Source organism: Triturus cristatus, chromosome 4_1 (assembly GCF_964204655.1).
Source record: "Triturus cristatus chromosome 4_1, aTriCri1.1, whole genome shotgun sequence".
Taxonomy (NCBI): domain Eukaryota; kingdom Metazoa; phylum Chordata; class Amphibia; order Caudata; family Salamandridae; genus Triturus; species Triturus cristatus.
The window spans coordinates 27,023,635-27,045,102 of NC_140585.1; the positions used below are offsets into that span (position 1 = coordinate 27,023,635).

Sequence of the window (21,468 nt, forward strand, 5' to 3'; positions counted from 1 at the left end):
CTCCAAGGGCTTGATCTGAGCTTGCCCCCTGAACTGAACCCCAGGAACAGTGGGTTCTCTGTGCTTCTTGCTCGTCCTCCAATTCGAGCCGTGTGTGCATCCCGCTGGAAAAGAGACTGCGCCCCTCATCGCCCCTCCTAGGGCCGTGACACTCAGAAGCTCGCCTGCCTCCAACCCGTGAGAGCCCCGCTCCGTCCGGAGCCGCTCTCTGTCCCCGGGCCAGGCCGCCTGCATCCCTGTCACCGCCTGCTACTGGAGCGCGCTGAACGCGCTATCACCCCTCCTGCCGGAAGCCGTCCGACGACTGTGATCTACGCCGGGTCATCCAGCTGCACTGACTGTGCCCTGTGACCCTGCTTCGCTATCCTCGGACATCTCAGGCCGCGCCGCCCCCGCTGTGGAGACCCTCCTGCACCGCCGTGCTAAAGGGTCGCGGGCCGCGCCTGCCTACTTGCCCACACCTGCTGATTGAGGACCCAAGAACACTTCCCAAGCTGAGAGTCGCACCGACCTGTGCCGACTCTCCACATCACGAAAGAAGTTCCAGTATCGGGCTCGGGGCCCGCAACGCCTTATTTCCCCGTTCGCAGGAGTCGATCTCTGTGAGTACTGGAACTACAAGTAAAGAGACTACGAACTGTCCATTTGAAACTACGAACCAAGAACATTTGCCTGCTGTATAACCTGGTGGCCTAGCGAAAACGTTATTGGTCTTGTGATAAGTCTGTTGAGATATATATACCTTATTTTTACATAAAGAAACGTATTTTTATATATATCCAAGTCTGGTGTCCGTTTCGGGGGGGATTGATGTATTTACTGTGTGTATGATTGTAAGTGCTTAACCAACAACGCCTGAGGAATCGCCTTGGCTGCTCACGCCACGCACCTAGAGGGTGAGCAAGGGTCATTCGCGAGGGGTTATCCTGCGCCCTGACGTGGAGGAGAGGGTTCCTGCTTGACACAAGGGCAACCTTGCGCCAACCAGAGATCCCCGACTCTAACATCCTCTATTTGGCATAATAAATCCATCAAAATTTCCAACCATACTCTTTTCTGGAAAGACTGGATTTTTAAAGGTATTATACAGGTTAAACACTTATTACATAATAAGCAACTTTTATCTTTCCAGGAATTTCAGTCTAGATACAAATTACCCGGTTCATCTCTTTCTAAGTTTGATTCATTGAAACTGATTGTAACTAAGCAGCTTTCTCTTCTCTCTGACACTTCTTTTACTCTGCCTGATTCCTCTATTCAACCGTTACCTTCTTCCTCCTCTGTTCGGGCTTCTCACATTTACAAATACCTCTTTTTCTCTTTATCTACTCGTCCCAAAAGCAAGATTGAACTTTTATGGGAAACCGATATGCAGCACACTTTCTCTATACACACGTGGGACTCTATTTGGGCTCGGATACGTCACACTTCATGCACTTTACTATTTTTTTATCAGAGATTATTTTTAACTTCATTGGCTGTTTCTAAATTTAGTCCTAACCTATCCCCTAAATGCTGGTCTTGCAAAAATACTCTCAGTTCATATCTTCATTCCTTTTTTCTTTGCCCTAATATTTTCATTTTTTGGACAAAAGTATGCAAGACTATAGCTTCTATTTGTTCAACCACTTTCCCTTTTGATATCCCTTCTATATTTTTGCGTAGTTCCTCCATGCGCTGGTTGGGTGATCGAAAAATAGGCTCATTTACAGATTTATCTATTGCCATTGCCTTTCAGGTTATCACCTCGAATTGTAAAGATGCCTCCAAAGTCTTTTTCCCTGCCTGGTGGATTCTTTTATGTCATCATTATAGGTTAATTAGAGCCTTTGTAACCACCTCTCAGCAGCTTATTCGTAAAGATGCCTTTTGGTCTCCCCTCACTAATTATATTTCTTCCTCCGCACTACATGCCAAGGACAGTAACTTTGTTTTTCAACCGCCATGATTGTTCACCCCTCAATATAACGTACTTATTGCAGGATTGTTTATTGATTATTGTATTTTAGTATTATATTGTCATTGGAAAGGTTTACCAGTTTATAGTATGTGATTGCTGATATCTGTTTCTTTTTTTATCTTCTTTCACTCTTTTCTTTTCTTCTATTTTCCTTTTTCTTTTCTTTTCTCTCTTTCTTTCCCCCTCTTTCTCTTTCTTTCTTTTTCTTTTCCCTCCTTTTTCTGTCTTTCAAACACAAAAAGCAAATAACAAAAATGCTGCTTTCATTATGGTACTCTATGACTTTGTTTTCCTTTTATATTGGTTTTATTCTTAAAATGTATGACGTATTAGATTTCTCACCAATTGTTTTTAATTTGTATTCGATGTTACCCTTGGGATTAGTATCTATTCTCTTTCTTATTTTATGTACCATGTTTTGTATATATATTTTAATTAAGCTTTCTAAACTTAAAAAAGGCACATCACACCTCTGTGATGTTTTCCACTTAAAATGAATGAAATTGTGTATGCACGTAGGTTAAAAAGTGTGACGCCCCGCACCTGAACACTTAAAGCACTAGTGTGGAGTAAGTTGTGTCCTACGAGTGCAGTCACATGCCCAGCCGGGAGGAGGGGCCATCCCGCGAAGTGAGAGTAAACAAATCAAGCATTTGCAATGCAATAGGACTCGCATTTACGCGATACCTATTGCATTGCAAACGGGAGTGCAGGCCGGCGGGGAGCAAGGGACCAAGAAGGCACGAACAACGGGAGGGGGAAGGGTGGGAGAGAAGGCACAGACAGCGGGAGGGGGGAGAGAAGTCACGGAGAGAAAAGAGTGCTCATGCAACACTTGAAGTAAAGGGGCCAATAGCCACGGAAGGATACAAATGACAACATGGCATAATAAGGCGAGACTAATAAGCCTCATTATGAATCAGAAGACAGAATTTATGAAGGACAAACATAGAAGCCAATGAAAAATATGGGCGGAGAGTGAGGGAAGCTTGTCTCCTCATACTGGTCTACTGCATGCCTCGCAGAGCAAGCAGCGCATGCGTGCTGCCGCTAAAGCTCAACCTAAAAATGAATAGTATATCATAGAAATATAATATACAGTATCCAATTATAGAAAGAAAATATGAAAATCTTAGAGGCTCACTTTAAAAAAATGGATGTTACAATTAAGAAATAGAATTTTAAAAAACCTAAGAAATTCACTGAACAAACCAAAGGTTACAGGGACTTTATAGTTAGAAGTTAGCATTTTAAAAATCTTGGAAATTTCCTGAAAAAGTCCTGGGTCACTGAATACATGACCCCAGGACATCTTACAATATTTGTTTAAAGCACTCCGAGCTTGAGGTTTATGTTCTTAAGCTGGAGTGCAGGGACTCCCTGTGGTTAGTTCTATACCTACATTCTGTGGCCTTAAAAGTGTAAAAAAAGATTCAACCCATGTTTATGGTTTGTTTGAATGAAAATGCTTTGTTTAAAATATTTAGAAGTTTATGAAAAGGTGCCATGGGACAGCTAAAGATGTAGTTAAACATCGTAATCCAATATTATCTGCTCTTCTTACACATTGAAAAGTATTTAAAAAAATATTTCTCTCTTAGAGAAAAATATTGTTATGGAGGAAAATGTGGGTTATATTAAAACCAGGTGTTTTTAAAGGATGTCTGGAAGCAGGACCCACAGCGTCCTTGAGCATCTTCAGCATCCTACATCCATTGCATCAGGACCACTTCCATTGGAAATATTTTTTTAAATACTTTTCAATGTGTAAGAAGAGTAGATGATATTAGATTACGGCGGATAACTACATCTTCATAAACTCCAATAGAACCGAGTCTTGTTTCCACTAAGGACTGCCATTTTGACCAGGGTAGTGGTCTAGTTTCTTTCAGAGCGCGAGGACACAACGTTCTTGATGTGCTGCACCATACTTAATCCTCCGCCAGGCACCGCTCCGACAACATGCGGTCCCCAGAGGAATATCCAAGTAGGTGGAAAGGAAGAGGTGTTGCTTTAATGCGGTAAGTGTGGCCCCCCCGTTAAATACTTTTTTTTAGCTCGTAAAACTGCTCTTCATAGGTGACTAGGCTCACAAGAGACATTCACTGCCCCACAGAGCCTCAAAGTTAACCTTACGAATATGTTTATTGCTTTAAAAAAAATCCAGATCAATAACAGACCGCAGAGACATTTTGCTGTATTTCATATCTAATGAGTGCATATTCATTTCTCTTGCACCAACAACAGGCAGCACTCTCCACCTGAAGGTGCCATGATGCAACATTACAGAATCCTATATGTTTGTGGTGTTTTCATTACAACTTCGATTGCATGGTATGCTTATATATATATGTATTTGTGTTCCAGAAAAACATAGTATGTATGTTTTTTTATTTTTTTTATTTTCTATACTACACTAAATGTGCTCACCAACAAGGTATACTGGAGTTATCACATTTTTTTCAACTGGAGGTGCTTACACACAAAAATTAAATTCACTCAATAGGCTGGTACATCTAACTCTCCATTTATAATTCCACAGATAACCAAATAATGAACACCTAATAGGTGGTAACTGTATATATTTATATTTTTTCTGCATGCACTTAGTGTGCATCCAGTGTGAACTGATAGGAGTGGTACCAGAGAACTAAGTTCCCGAGGTCCTGAAGAAGAGCCAACTAGGGGCACGGCTTGAAACATGTCGACCTTTTAGGAGAACAGATCCATTACAAATTCCTTATCCTAAACTCCCCCTATTTTTTAACCATATTTACTAGAGATTACAATAAATGAAGGAACACCGTCTAGCCAGGTATTTGTAACCATACACCCCCACTCACCCTCTTTTTTTGAACAACTTCTTTATCATTGTATATAACAAAAAAAGAGCTCCCACGTAGGCGGTAAGTCGCAGCGCATCAGACCCACAGCAGAATGGGATGCCACGGTATTTCACCAAGGGGTAACCCTGGTGGGGGAGGGTTTTAAGAGAAAAACCTTTGTTTTCTTATGTGCGTATTTATAAATGCCAGGGAGTGGCATCATTCTTTGAACTTAGGAATGTTTTATGTAATGAAGTTTGCTGAATATTTAGAATTAATGGAAATTACTTGATTTACATATAGGACTACAGTAAGTGGGTATGTAATGCACCGAGGCATGGGACATTGGCAGTAATATAGTCGTGTAAACCTAGTTTGTGTTTATCTATGCTCTTTACCACATTTTATGGTCTATCATTAGCATGACCCTGATTAAAAGCCTTGGTGATCCTTCAATACGAGAGATTCTTGTTGATGTTTTCATTGTTGGCAGACTTTGTAACAATATGTTATGTTTGGATTTTTTAGATGCAAGGCGCAAACGTAAGCCATGAGATCATTTGAAGGTATCCAGTAGGAAATGTAGGTAGTAAACTGAAGGAATTTGGCTGTCTTTATATTTTGGGAGTTAAGACATGTAATAACACGGATCTGTCAACAAAAGTGTGTTCTAAAAGTATTGAAAGCTTAGCTGAAATAGTGTTTGATTTTTTTATTCTGTAAATTGCTGCATTACAAAGGGACTCAAATAGTAACTCATCAAGGACTTTTGATGTTATATCTTATCCATCGTTGAGTATGAGATTTTTGGGACTCAGAAGTACCAGGTTTCTTGCCTTTTCATCCAAGCCCTGAAGAAGCGGTGATGTGCCACGAAACGCGCGTTGGCTGTATCTGTAATGATGTATTTACTCAAGGGTGGGGCGGTATCTGCTCATCAGGAATTAATTCATGAGACTTTAATTTCCCTTTTCAAGAGAAAGAAAACTGTGTTTTGTATAGCAGTTAGCAATGTGATGTATTTCTGTGCATTATATTAGTCAGTCTTAAAAGGAAGAAAGATGACATTTGTGAAAATCTTTTATAATAAAGTAAATGTGTGCACCTAGCCAAGTTGTTTGAATTATTAGATGTAATAATCAGACTGTGACTCCCCGCTAACCCGTGTTTTTGATTTATGTAGTGTAGTTGTGTTACTGACACTGTGTGTATGAGCCAAGCGCAGGGCCGTACACATCAGCAACCCATACCACAAGACAGATGTATAAATACTATAGTTAATCCTGCCTTAGGACTTGATAGGCTTGCTGTAGGGGTGACATATATATATGTTAAAGAGGGACGTTTGGGCTTATCCCAAATGGGTGTAATCCAATCAAACGTATCGTTTGTAGGGTCATAACACTAGTACTGAGGTCCGGTTTGCGGGCCTCAGCGCACTCTCAGAGTCGAAAAACCAGCAGCAGCAGTCCAAGACTTTGGGGGAGATCATGCAATAGGAGGCATTTCCTTACACGCCCTACTGGGGATTTATCAGTCGGGTGAAACTTGGTTCCAATGGCACAGTTTGCATAGGATCTAGCTGTGGACAGAAATGTAGCACTTGGGACGTCGGATTGAAGTGACTCAATAAAGCGATAGATGAACAACTTGAATTTATCTCAGACACTGGTAATTACACAGGGCCACATCCTACCCCACCCTTATTTTAAACACCACTCCACCTCAGTTTGTACCCAGCTATAAGCAAACCAACTGTAAGGCGGGCCCTCCCTGACCCAAAACACAAGCAGCTCAATGTTCGCCCTGATTGGGGGCCATCAGTCAGGTGCAGCTTGGTTCCAGTGGCAAAGTGAGCAAGGATCCATGTCTAGGCACACTCAACCAACTTAGGGTGTTTGACTGAAGGATACAGAAAAGTGATGGATGGAACGCTTGAAATAATGCCAGCCACTGGTAATTACTGAAGCTCCTTCCCAACCCACTGTTATTTTGAACACCATACCACCTCTGTTTGAAGCAGCCATTCAGTCTTGCACCTGCTCCAATAGGAAGAGTCCAACCCCAACTGCCATGCCAGGCCGTCCCTGAAGCGGAACACAAGAAACCCTTAAGAGTACGCCCAGAGTAGGGTGCCTTTCTCGCCACGCCCTTGGAAGCACTGCACCTGACTTCAGAGGTCCAATCCTGTCAAAACCGGTCTTGGGTTGCCTGCCCTCCAGTTCTGAGAGGATCTGAGAGGATCCGGTCTTGGGTTGCCTGCCCTCCAGTTCTGAGAGGATCTGAGAGGATCCGGTCTTGGGTTGCCTGCCCTCCAGTTCTGAGAGGATCCGTTCTTGGGTTGCCTGCCCTCCAGTTCTGAGAGGATCTAAGAGGATCCACTCTTGGGTTGCCTGCCCTCCAGTTCTGAGAGGATCTAAGAGGATCCACTCTTGGGTTGCCTGCCCTCCAGTTCTGAGAGGATGCGGCGGCATGTTTGGTTCTCAGCCTTCCAAGAAGAGCCAACACGAAGAAATCCCTGACAGCTTTACACTGGCTGCCAGCGGAGAAGAGAGTCGCGTTTAAGGCGACGTGCCGCTGTCACTGCATCCTCTCAAATAAAGGTCCTAGATACCCTTATCCACTACTGACTAAATACACCCCAGGACGCAATCTAAGATCCATGAGGATGGCACTGGTGACAGTTCCAAGAATACTCAGAGCATATATAGGGGCTCGCTCCTTCAGGTACTTAGTAGCAAAAATCTGGAATACCTTGCCAATCGCAATCAGAACTGAACCAAGCGAAAGTAGCTTCAACAGACAGCTGAAGACATGGCTGTGCACAAAAAACTGAATATAGTACAGTTTAATGGGCCTTACTGGGGGCAGCAGCAGACTCATTAGATATGTCTCAGCGCAGGGACACACCGGTTGGTGTAACCATGCGCACTACAAATGAATACATAAATAAAATAAATAAATAAGTTTGGGCTGGACTTTTCCTACTTGATGAGGACAAAGACTGACTTGCATATAGCTGGGTATAATCTGAGGTGGCATGGTGAGCGACAGCACGTTGAGTTGGGATGCTACCCCAAGTGATTGGCAGGTGTGAGACAAATTGCAATCCTTTCTCCCATCACCTTTTGTGTGTAAAAATACACTGGCAAAGAAAAAATTCGACCAGAATGAATTTCAATACATTTAGGGGCAGATTTACAAGAAAGTGACGCATCTGTAGAGATGCGTCACTTTCCCTGCGCCAACATGCCAAATCCTTGCGTCACCGTGGAGGCACCATATTTACAATACGGTGCACCATGGCGCAAGGATTGACAGATGCGTCAGAAATTCTGACGCATCTGTTGACGGAAAAGTCACGCATTGCTGGAGTTGTGTCGCAAGCACGACGCAACTTCAGCAATGCTCAGGGGTGCCCTATGCCTAACATGCTGAGTCACTCCTTACGCCTGCTTCAAGCAGGGTTTTGATGCAGCATGGACATAAAAGTGACTCAGTGAAATCTTGTAGATTTCACTACGTCACTTTTACGGGGCTTCCTGCGACGGAATGCCCACCCTACATATATTAAACCTGACGCAGGTTTAATGTGGCGCAGGGCTTCACAACATGCCCCATCTCCCTAGATGTGTCACGTTGTAAATGGGCCGCAACTTTTACGCTGCCACTGCGTCACAAAAGTGACGCAACAACGGTGCAAAAGTGACGCAAAGGGCTTGTAAATCTGCCCCTTAGTTTTTTAAATGCACCCATTCTGTCTTTAGCAGACAGGACTTGGCCTGGCTGCTTTTGCTATGAACTGTTTGTATTTCAATCTTAAATGCCTGCACTTTGCTCTTAAACATCATCACCGGCCCAGCAGCCCAGGGAACATGAGCGCCCTGGGAACATCCGAGAACAAACAGAATCTCAGGGGAGCCCATGGCACTTCTTGGCCCCCATGACCTCGGCCACTGCTTACCCCAAGGTTGAGATGTCTGTAGCAGGAGGGTGCTTTGTGAGGGCAAATGCGTGAATATGAGAGCTTGTGTGCTTGTGATTGGAAGTGGTTTTTGTGTGTGTTTGTACATCTGGCATGATGTTTGTTAACTGGTGTGTTTGATTTAGTTTTTGTATGTATATTTATATGTGTTAGTGTTTGAACATATGTTTGTACGTGCATGATGTGCATGTGTTCAAAATACGTGTTTATGTGTGAGTTGGTGTGTTTATATGTGCACCATGTGTGTGTTTGTGGGTGTGCTTGTGCGTTAGTGTTATGTATGTTGGTCATGTATGTATGATGTGTGTGCAACTGATTACGTTTTTTGTGAGTGTGTGTTAATTTGTGTTAGTGCATGTTGGTGCATTTCTCTAAGTGTCTGAGAGTATATGTGGGTGTATTTGTGTGCTTGTTTGTGTTAAAGTTTGTATGTAATTTGTGCATGTATGTATGATGCACGTGCATGTGTTCATGTGTGCTTGTGAATGAGTTTGTGTGTGTATGTGTGTGCTTGTTAGTCTTAGTGCGTGTGTGTATTTGTACATGGATGTATAACACATGCATGTATTTGAATGTTTTTGTGACTGTTTTTGTGACTGTTTGTGTGTTTGTGTTGCATGTAGATGGCAGGTCGGAGATCTCAGCAGTGACTATCTCACCTCATCCCATTCCGTGTTCATGACGTGCTTCTTCTTGTCCCCCCCACCCCTACCCAGGCCAGTGTATCTTGGGTTCATGTACATCAGGTTTGGTTAGACAAGCTAACTGGACATTAAGGGCCTCATTTATGAGGAATTGGCGTAGAACAGCTCTGCAAGTCTTCCTGCTTTGCTGCCCTACGTCAATGTGAAAGGGCAGGAAAGCACTGTATTTATAAAATACTGTGCTTTCCTTTCCTGTCCTCTTGTGAGAGCGCACTGCGTGCTGCCTAGCGCCAGTGTAGGTGCCCTTGCACGATGGTGCAAGGGGGCCTCTGTTGCAGGCAAGATTGTTTTGTGCAGGAAGGAGCACCTTCCCACACAAAAACCTCTTTCTTTGTGAATGCAACACACATGGAAAGAACAAATAAAAAGGAGAAATAAATATATTTCTTCTTGGTATGCCTGCTCTGGGGAGGCATAAGGTTTTGGCACTACCCAGATTTACGTGATTAAGTAAATCTGGGGCAGCATCAGAATCCAGGGGTGTTGCTTGTGAACACCCACCTACCCATGGAATGCCTCCTTGACAAAGAGAAAGGCAACGTAGTGACTGGAGAGGCTTGTACACATGCTCTTTTTCTACTCTAAAGAATGTGCTTGTTTTCTATAGTATATGTAAATATGGATGAATATCGCAACTTTCAATAAATGTCTTGATTACTATGGAACACTTGTGAAGTCAACTTAATTAATAAGTGAGACTGCCTCCTGTGCTCACCATATCAAATGTACCTGGCGATTAGGGTATGTGGGCAGATCTGAGAAGAAAATCAAAGCCAGCCTAAACGAACTCAAAAGCACCAAACGGAAATAAAATCCAAACGTGGCTTTCATATACTTCACCGAATTCAACCATGGTGTGTTTGAACTATGATTCCGGGTACTGGACAGAGTGCTACATATAACTGAGGGAGGAGCTACAGCAATTGGTTTATTGCAAAGGGAAATCTTTAGGATTAACAAGTTACATACTTTATGTCCGAATGGAATGAATGATAAAACTGTCTTTTTATGTCGCTCACAAGCTTGTGATTTAATATGTTCTAGCTTGCCTCGTTAGTTTATGTGATGCTTCCATACATTGCATGACTCGCATTTGCTTCTCTCCATGTATATATGTGATTCCACTATGTTTATAACACTTGGAAATTTCTTGGATGTTGTCTTAGTTTCTTTACTTCAAGCTAATCAGTGAGCTTGTGGCCTGTTTAAGGCTCCTTATATCCCCTTTCTTCTTCCTTATTTTTGTTTCCTATTGCTGGCTCACTTGAGTGGGATGTAGTCCCCTTAATGTGAGATTAATTTACTATTTCTATTTGAGAGTTGGATTTGTAATATTAATTTCCACACCAATCGCTCCTTCACATAATGGTAGGTCGGTTCTGGCCTCTTTTTTTCAATTCTGTATTTTGTTTATTTTTTCGTCAGCCTTTATTTCTACTTTGTTACTTTCGTTTAACTTTTATGTTTCTTCCTTCTCTTTCCTCTGCCCACAGACACACGGTTAGCATGCGTTTTTCTATAAAAGTACACCTTTCTAAGATGCCGGTAGATTCTCCTCGTAGGTTGTGGCCGTTACTACACGGTCACATCACTTCTCCTTTCTTTGCTGTTACACTGCTGGGCATATTTACATGCCCCTATCTCCACCGATGCCTCATTATTTTGGCACTCCGGTGGCAGAGTGCCATTTCTCATATTTACAAGGATTAATTCCACCTTCTAAATGTGCTCCTTTTTGCCGTAGTCCTCGGCGGCAAAGGGGCGTGCAATGGATGCTACTGTGGGCGTTCCACCGCAACACTCATTGCTTTTTGAAGGTTCCAGCAGATTTACAAGGTTGAGACAGAGCCAAAAACTAACACCATGGATTACCAGGTATAAGAATGGTAATACTAGGAGAAATTATTAATTTCTTCTTGTTTTTTGCTCTTCCATGCGTTCTGCATTTTGCAAATTGCTATTATTGATTGTTTATGTGCAGGAAGGTGTCCCTTCCTACACATAAGCAATCGCCCCTGCAACGCAGGCACGCTTGTGGCATGGCGGCAAGGTGCCTGCGCTGGTGCTAAGCAGCTTTTTGTGCACTAGCACTAGCAGAAACACAGGGGCGAGCCATATTTTTGTGAATACGGCATGCTATGTATTCTTGTGAATGCAGCACATCCCTGCATTTTAAAAATGTCACAGCGCGGCGCTGCCAAATTTGGTGGACCTCCGCACTCCAACATTTTTTCGTAAATATGCCCCTGGATGCTTTGATTCCAACGCCCTTCGCTGTTGACACATTTCCATGGGTTTACTAGTCCTGAGTGCTCAGTCATGTTTGACACAGCTCATCTTTTTGAAGTTGCTCGATTCCTTTGTAGACAACTTTGGATTCATGGCTCCTGATGAGGTATTGTGTGTGCATGAGTTGTTGTACCATTTGCCTGTTTTTGTTATTGTTGAAGCCTCCCTCATTTCCTCCACAGAATCATGGATGGTATATCTGCCCTTCCCCTGACAAAGAGCAGCACACTGTAAATGCATTGTCAGGACCCATAATACTTATGCAGGAGCAGAATGTAGCCTTCACCACCACCACCACCACCACCATGATGCAACACTCTAGGCGATTCACCACCACCACCTTGATGCAACACTCTAGGCGATTCACCACCACCACCTTGATGCAACACTCTAGGCGATTCACCACCACCACCTTGATGCCACACTCTAGGCGATTCACCACCACCACCACCTTGATGCAACACTCTAGGCGATTCACCACCACCACCATGATGCAACACTCTAGGCGATTCACCACCACCACCTTGATGCAACACTCTAGGCGATTCACCACCACCACCTTGATGCAACACTCTAGGCGATTCACCACCACCACCTTGATGCAACACTCTAGGCGATTCACCACCACCACCTTGATGCCACACTTAGAAGATTCACCACCACCACAGTATGCTGCAAAAACTGGCATAGGGTTCACCAGGGAGTAGATCCGGTCGAACAGAAGATTAATCCCGTCACTGGAGGTGGACTCTTCTGCTAAGACCTTTGTTTAGATGCATGAGGACACTCCTCCTGTTTGTATCCTCTCCACTCGTGTAAGGTAGAAGATACAGTGTTATAGAGAACACTCCATAGGTAGTGTGTAATTTGAGTTATCATTATAGAACACTATCTATGAAGATAACTCGCAGATTGACAAAAACACACATCACTTTCTGTATTTCCATGCAAAGCTGTACTTAGTCCTATACCTAGCAGTGATTTCTCGGTTTAAAAGAACGAGACTAGGAGGCCGTTCCTTTTGGGTCCCGACCCCCGTCCTTTGGAATAGTATGCCCCCAGAATTAAGGAATACACAGAATCATCTTTTCTTTAGGAAACAGCTTAACACTTGGCTTTTTCCAAACTAGGTTAGTTTCTCGCCTTCTCTTTCTATCTCTTCTCTCTTCTTTCTCTGTTGTGTGATACCCTTATCTGGTGTCAAGTACTGGGAAGTGTAGTTGCTGTGGCAGCCATGCACTCTACAAATCTTATTAACATAACATAATCTCTCACAAATCCTCTGGACTGTGCACACAGCCTGGTATCTTAGTGACCAGGAATGAACCAGAGTCTATCGATCGAAGTCTTGCATCAGACTTCCAATGCTCCGCTGCATTCAAAGTCTTTCTTTAAGTTTCAAGATAAGAGTTTTTCCTAAATGCTCCTTTAGGGAGAAAGTAAAATTGCTGCTCACAAATAATTGTCAAGGGGCCCGATTCACAGAACTAAATTAAGACAAAATCCTAAACTTACTACCATTTACTCATTTTGGTATTCACAGAAGGCACTTACTCATTTTGGTATTTACAGAAGGCACTTACTCATTGATGAGAAAGTGTCTTCTGTGAATACCAAAATGAATAAGTGCACTTACTCATTTTGGTATTCACAGAAGGCACTTACTCATCAATGAGTAAGTGCCTTCTGTGAATACCAAAATGAGTAAGTGCCTTCTGTGAATACCAAAATGGTAGTAAGTTTAGGATTTTTTCTTAAGTTAGTTCTGTGAATCGAGCCCATCAAGTATAATGGGGTAACCCAGTGCCCCTAAGAACCTTGGTGTTGGGTACAAGATTGCTTTAACACTTATTCAATAATAAACATGAGGGAGAGAGATTCAATTACTCCAACACTTGGGGGCATATGTATCAACATCACCATTTGCGATTCTCAAATAGCGATTTTTAAAGAATCGCTATTTGAGAATTGCAAAACGGGATGTATTTAAAAAATTGCAAACTTTTTGCGATTTCTTAAAATTCCTTAATTGCGATTAGCAAATTGCGAAATCGCAATTAAGGAATACCTGCCCATTCATTTCTATGGGCCAGGAGACCCATAGGAATGAATGGGAAGTAATTCTCAAATAGCGAATCGCAATTTGCTAATCGCAATTTGAGAATAATTTCAAAGGTGCAAGGGTGTCATGATGACACCCTGATGCACCCCTGAAATGAGCATGTGTGTGCATATGGCGCACATACATGCCCTAAGGGCATGTATGAGCGCCACGCGGCACTTTGTAGAATTAAAAAAAGGGCATTTTTAAAGGAAATCGCAAATTACCACCAACTGGAAGTTGGTGGTAATTTGCGATTTCTTAAGGATAATTCGCACAACTGGGGTGCTTTTTACATATCATTTAAGAAATCGCAATTTGCGATTTCTTAAATGCTTACGCAAAATTAAGAAATCGCTAAATTAGCAATTCCTTAATTTTGCGATGGGATTTGGCTCATACATCCCGATTACCGATTTTTTAATCGCAAACGCTGTTATTTTGCGAATCGCAGCATTTGCGATTAAAAAATCGTTTGATACATATGCCCCTTGATCAATAAAGAATTCAATAACAAAAAGAAGAATACACCAATTTTGAATAAATCAAAAAAAGAATGTATTGACAGCTTAATCCCTTTTTTCTTTTTACATGTTTTGTGGTGCAGTAATGACACAGTACGGCTGGCACACGCAATCAATAGAACTTTTTGAAAAATGGCGCAAGGGTGATTAAGTGATAAAAGTGCAAAAAAGTGCTGGAAGTGAGTGAAATATATATAGTGCTGTACAAATTGTTCATAAAAATGCTCATTCAAATGACATCCATCCCTAAATACATGAATCTCCAGTCCGACTGGGACTTAGTTTGCTTTTTGCGTGGAGTGGAGAGAATAGGGTATGGATTTGGACAAGCACGTCGACGTTTCAACCCAGAAGAGTGCGTGATTGGAATTGTAGTCACAGAGAGTCTTCTTCCGGACAAAAGGACACGAAAGGCCTTTCATTCTGAGAGCCGCACGAGAGAGCAACCAAACAGTTCCTTTACTGTCCCCTGATGTGATTCATTCTGATCACTAACCTGAATCCAACCTACGGTGGATCAATCCTTGAAGACTTCCTTTGGTATTCATTAACTTCCCTCTGGCTGTCCTCATGTCCTTCTTGTCCTGAAGAAGACCCGCCGTGACTACAATTCCAATCATACACTCTTCTGGGTCGAAACGTGGACGTGCTTGTCCAAATCTATACCCTATGCTCTCCACTACACGTGAAAGGCAAACAAAGTCCCAGGCGGACTGGAGTTTCACGTTCTTAAGGACAGATGGCTTTTGAATGAGCATTTTTATAAACAATTTGTACAGCATTGTATATATTTCTGTCACGTCCAGCACTTTTGTGCACTTTTATCATTTAATCACCCTGGCGACGTTTTTCAAAAAGATCCATTGATTGCGTGTGACAGCCGTACTGTGTCATTACTACACCACAAAAAATTTAAAAAGGAAAAAAGTGATTACGCCGTCAATACACTTTTTGGGGGATTTATTCAAAATTAAAGAATTTTAAGAACCCCCTAATGTACTAATAGGTTGGTTGTTAAAATTTCAACTGCAGTGGGTTGGAATCCAGCCCACCTCATGCTTAATGATGTGGTAGGTGGCCATTCTCATCAACTGTGATTGGAAGCCATCAAGGGAGGAGTGGCTTGCTGGGGTCAGCAGACCATCATGTCTCTGATTTCTTTTAAATAAAGCACATGCTTTTTAAAAAAAAATACCGTCTAGTTTCTTTAAGGGAAAAGGGATTGCATTTAAAAATAAATATTTACTTGTTTTTAAATGTATTGGAGAGGAGGCAGCGTCCCGTAGACTACTGCCTCCTATTTTCTCACTAACAACGGGGGAGGTGTCTCAAAGGGAATGGGCCCCAAAGGAAAGGGCCAACCACCTGCGAGGTGTGCCATGCAAACGCTGCAAACACTCTCAAGGTGATTAAGCACCTGAACAGCTCTTTATTGCACCTCATCCCTCACCAAGCACTGGTACAGCTGACATACTTAGAATCCCCACATTTTCTTCATTATAGTAAACGAATATTCCTTTCAACCATATGCTACTACAGAACAAAACTATGTCATCCCACACACCTCGTTTGAGTTGTCAGTAAAATATTAATGTTTTGCGACTGTATTTCAGACGCAAAACATTGACACAATAGATAGCAATTTGGTATTTGGAAGAGACGCGTACAACACACCCTTTCTAGATATCGGATCTGTATTGATTTAGAGTCCCATTTTAGGACTCAAAACACTTTTCTGACCCTTCATCTGGGATAAGTGAATAACAAAAGCATTTCAATGGTTGCTACCGCCGAGTCAGTGTGGTTGTGACCTTTGCAATGCTTTGTAGATCAAGTCCCTAGATTTGTTTCATCCTATCATAACTGTCCACACAACTTTTCAAAATATCCTGGATAGGCGTTGACAGTAATGCCACGCCCATAAAAGCCCCCGGAGGGACGAAGTATTCTCAGGACATGTTTTACGCAATTGGGACTGGTCCTGTGTGCTTCTAGGCTCTCTTTAAATTCCTCTAAGGCATAGATGTTAAACATTTCTTACCACATTGTTGGTGTTCTCACGAAAGGCAGGGAGTTATGTACTCTTTTCTAGATGAATGCCACCCAAAACAGAAGAGAACCTACTATCCCCCGCCCACTCCTCCTCTGACCAGGCCCATCTGTTTCGAAGGATCTCATTAAAGAATGAAGGTGAGGTCAAGAGGTCAGGATCATGGCCTCAGTAAATTAAAGGCATCCTTTTCTCAAATCAGCGACATGCACAGACATCGAGGGCCTCATTTGGATGTCAGTCGGTAAGCCTCCAACTGCTTGTCGGAGGCTTACCGACAGACATCCATGGTTTGAAGTCCGACTGCCGTATTTCAATGATGGCAGTCGGACTCCAAACCGGCCAGTCACACCCGCCACATAATCCCTTACGGATGGCATTTTCGCCTTCCGCATTATGATGTTGGTTTCCGACAGGCTTTCCATGTCGCGCTTTCTGACATGGTAAGCCTGTCAGAAAGCGACTTTGGGGGCCCCTGGCAGGGCCCCCTGCTTCCACGGCCTTCGGTTGTTGGCCTGGGGAGCATCTATAGTGCCCCCCTGTAAATCCCTGCACTGTGGTGCAGGGATTTACTGTAACTCCCATTTCTCTATGGGAGCTTGTGCTGGGGCCGATTTCTGACTGCTGCACAAGACCCCATTGGGAAATGGTTCAGTTGCAGCGTAACTGCGGTTCCGGACTGCCGGCTCAAGGTCGTTTGGTTTCGAAAGGCAGAGATGTCGGTCGGAGGCAACTTCGACCAACATCATAATCAGGCCCAGAGCCTCCTAATGTGCAGAGTTGGACTGGCTCCTACGCACTTGCCTGATTTGACTTACTCTGCACCGTACGGAGCGATAGATTGGGGGGATGGAAATTCCCTGCTTCCCAATAGCCTAACCTGTCTCGCGGACTGTGGCAGATTTCTCTCTTGGCGTCATGAGTCAATCCCTAAGAGGAGAGGACTCAGGCTTCTGGTGGCCACCTTGACGTAAACATAGATAAAAGCCTACCCATTCGTGGAAAATGAGACGAAAAAGCTTCTCTTTCAGGTCCTCCAACCCGTCGTAGGCCATGTCAATGAGCGCAGCTTCCTTGGTGTTCTTTCCGTAGAGATCTGTGAGGGAAGCAGAGGTGTTAGAAGGGTGGAATGGAAGCGACACACACCACAGGTGAGAATAGTCAGAGATTTATAAGTCTGGGAAGATGTAGGCTTCACAACCAGTCAATGCTCGTTCAGCCTCTTATGAGGACAGGAAAGCATATTGGAAACCTTCCCTTCTTAGGCTTCTTTCTTTCACATCCGGGTGCCAAAACCTTCCTTGAACCCTGGTGTAGGAAAGTACTGTTCTTTGCATGGATACCCCCCCCCCCCACACTTTTTGCCTGACATCTGATGCAACCTAACTTTATGTGCCCTGGGTCCCTGCCCGTCAGGTTCCTATGGCCTGTTTTCTTTCCAAAGACTATACCATTGTACCCACAATTGGCACATCTCTGACCACAGGTAAGCCCCTTGTAAAAGGTACCATGGGTACCAATGGCACTGTGACCAGGAAAGGCCTCTAAGGGCTGCAGCACCTATTGTGCCACCCTTAAAGGCCCTGCACCTTAACACCCACACACTGCCACTGCAGACTGCGTGTTTTTGTGCAGAGAAAGTGAAAAGTTGACATGGCATGTGCCATGACTACAACCCACTGCCTGAGGCCTAGGTAAGATCACCCCTCTAACAGGGTACACTAGACCTCAGGTGAGGGCACAATGGCATGAGCCCTGTAACCCTGCAGTGTCTAATTCCATTCTTAGACACTGTAAGTGCAGTAAAGCCATAAAGAGTATATGGTCTGGGAGTTGGTCATTACTAACTCCACAGCTCCATAATAGCTTTACGAAAAACTGGGAAGTTTGGTAGCATATTTCTCAGCACATTAAACCCACACTGATGCCAGAATGGGATTTAATGTAAAATGTATTCAGAGGGCATTTTAGAGATGTCCCCTGAAAATCGACCCGCCGTGGGGTGGTTCCTGAATTGCCGCCTGCCATTTGCCACCACCAGAAAGGTTTCAGAGCCCCTGGGTGAAGAGCCTCCGCTCTCTGGGTGCAGAAACAAATTCCATCCTAGGCAGAGGTGTTATGCCTCCTCCCCAGGGTGGGTTGGGTCCACGAAGGGGAATCTTCAAAGGCCTGCTGCCTTTGGAAGCTGTCCCTGCCTTTTTCTGCCCCCAGCAACTGGCTCCCACCAGTTCTGGCCCCAACTTTGGGTAGGAGAATAGGCGGTAAAACCAAGCTAGTAAGAGAGGTGTGGCCAACGTTCCCCAACCCCGCCCCTCAGGTGGGGGAGGCAAGGTGAAGCACACATCTCAGTCCCCTTCATCTCGAAGATGGGGGACTCCGTCAATTAGGGAGAGGCTCATGCCCCCTCCCACTGGAGGGTAGCATAATAGGGGGTGTACCCACCCCAAGGAAGGGACTCATGGGTCCCGACCTGCACACCCCTGAAACACCCATAAATGTATTAATGTATTTTTTAGGGACAACCCTGAACCTTGCCTCCTCAGATTTGAGGAAGAAAGAAGAAGGACGAAGAGCCATGCTGACCCAGGAAGTAGAGGACACCTACTGCTTTAGCCCAAGCCCTATTGGCCTGTCCCAACCCTGACCTGCCTACAGCGAAGAAACCGGCATGCCCAGGAGCCAGCAGCCCTCCAGAGCCCGGAGTACCTGCCCTAAACTCACCTTACAGACTCTGTCTCCTGTGAGCACCGGATTTGCTCAAATAAAGACTTCAAGACCAGAATCCAGATTCAGGTGACTCTCCAATTCTGCACCACTCTGCACCCAATGCCCATGGGCCGAGTTCGAGTGGCCCACTACCAAGAGGAGGTCTCTCCAGCAATCCTGACCTGGGATATGGTGATTTACGACCTTCCTCAAGCCTCAAGACGACACCGGCAGCCTCACCTGAAGTGTCCCCCCGACTGTGACCGGAGCGGGTAAGAAAGGCAGACACCTGAAGACACCCCAGCACCCGATGCCCCAGGGTCTTGGGTGGCTCAATCGATGGTGTACAGGTATCCCCCACAATCCCAATTTACCTCTCCAGCTGATGGTCACCTTCAGGGAGTCTCCCTGCCCGAGCCTGAAGCAACGTCACTGAATCGAAGGTCTCCATTGAAGAGCATAGGGTTTCCGACGCCTTTTCGGCACCCTGCACTGGCCGCCCCATTACTGCTGGTGGTGAAGCATCTGTGCTGGTCATTGGCCCCTGCAGTGCTGACCTTAACCCCAAGAGCATGGCTCCCACAACCGAGTGGCCTGCTCGTCAGCAGTCCCTGACCGAAGGCTTCCATAGCCCAATTTGCTAACATTGGGCCCCTGCAATCTGCACCCAGCAGCCCCAGTGCCACTTTTGGTGCAACTTGAGTGCCCATGTAGACCTTGGGGAACCTTGCTCCTAACCCCCAAAACTCCAACACGTAATTTGTGTACTTATCTGAGAAACGCTAACACTTTTTCTCCCATAGCAACCCATTTTAAGAAATTTTGGGCCTAAAATGTTCCAAGTATTAAACTGATGTTTGTATGGAGAAAATAGAACTAAGCTGCAAAGTATAAAAAGTCTTACTTACCGTGTATTGTAAGAACCGTAGGTGTGGGATCTAGGCCTACCACCCCAGTACTCAAAGTTATCTAAAAGTAACTAACAAGTATTCTAAAAGTAATAATTGTATAATGCAACTGCTTTCGAAATCATTACCAAGTATATTTTACCTACCTGTAACACGTCCTGCTTGGTTCTAGAAATAAAATATAAGTATACCTTTTTTATATTTACCCAATTGGTCTGGATTCAATCTCTGAGTGTGTGTATCAGTCTTGATTGAGTAAATACAATAATGGCGTAACACACTGTGGTCAGGCATCGCGGACACACTGAGGCTCATTGACGGCTGCAACTTTCTCTCCAACAAACTACGGAGAGAACGGTTTAGCTGCCAAGATGCATGTCACTATGACGTCTGAGGCTGGACTGATGAGAGACCCGGAGGAGATGACGCAGGTGGCCGACTGGGAAATGAAGGTGAAAAGCTGAAGCGTGAGAAAACGGTAAGGAGAGGACAACCTCGGAGGCTGCAAAGACCGGAAGACGGAGAGGGACGGAACATACCCGGATCCTTAAGATGACTGTGAGGAATTTCCCCGGAGTGTGAAGGATTTCCACAGGGCTACCCCCGACAGCCCGAGAAAGGAGAAGGAGGTTGAGACGACCCCTGCCACGACCCCGGAGGTCCGAGGCTTCAGGCAAGTGCCATTTTTTCGGTATGTTTTCAAGACAGTGGTGGGAGTGAAGACCATGGGACACACCTGTAAGGCATGGCCCCAAATTTACTCAGGACAGAAGAACGCTATCCCCTTTCACTAAAACCAGAGCACGGAGTGGTGAAATTAGAGCACGTGGGTGTGGTGACAGGAAAACCACTAAGAGTACAGACACTAAAATCCTCGCCAAGGTGTTGGCCAACCGGTTGGTTGGCGTGGTGAGCGATTTGGTCCACCAAGACCAATCGGGCTTTATACCGCACCGCAACACGGCGCTTAATCTGCGGCGCTTGCACGGGGTGCTCGCGCGTGTCCCATTTGTGCGGGAGCCGGCCATCTTGGCGTCCTTGGACGCCACCATGGCGTTTGATAATCTCGAATGGCCATATATTTGGGCGATGCTGGCGAAGTTTGGGTTCGGCCCGGGTTTCGTCAGCTGGGTCAAATTGCTATATTCGGGCCCGTTGGCGCAGGTGGTGGTGAATGGGCGAGTATCTGCCCCGTTCGCGCTGGGGCGGGGCACGCGACAGGGTTGTCCCCTGTCCCCTCTCCTGTTCGCCCTGGCCATGGAGCCCCTGGCGGAGTGGCTGCGGTGGCACCCTTCTATCCGTGGTCTCCGCTGGACCCCAGAGCATGAGGACCGTGTGTCTCTCTATGCTGACGATATCCTTTTGTATCTCGCCTCCCCGCGCAAGTCACTGATCGTCCTGGTTGATGTTCTGCGC

General features: G+C 44.7%; 1 protein-coding gene across 1 annotated transcript in view; it reads right to left on the reverse strand.

The window, feature by feature from the left end:
- LOC146839361 (glutathione S-transferase P 1-like) overlaps positions 1-21,468 on the reverse strand; it is a 113,495-nt gene that overhangs the window by 32,036 nt on the left and 59,991 nt on the right. The window contains exon 5 of the mRNA XM_085651362.1: positions 17,431-17,534. Within this exon, the coding sequence (XP_085507488.1) occupies positions 17,431-17,534 (104 nt within the window). The remainder of the gene's footprint in view (positions 1-17,430; positions 17,535-21,468) is intronic.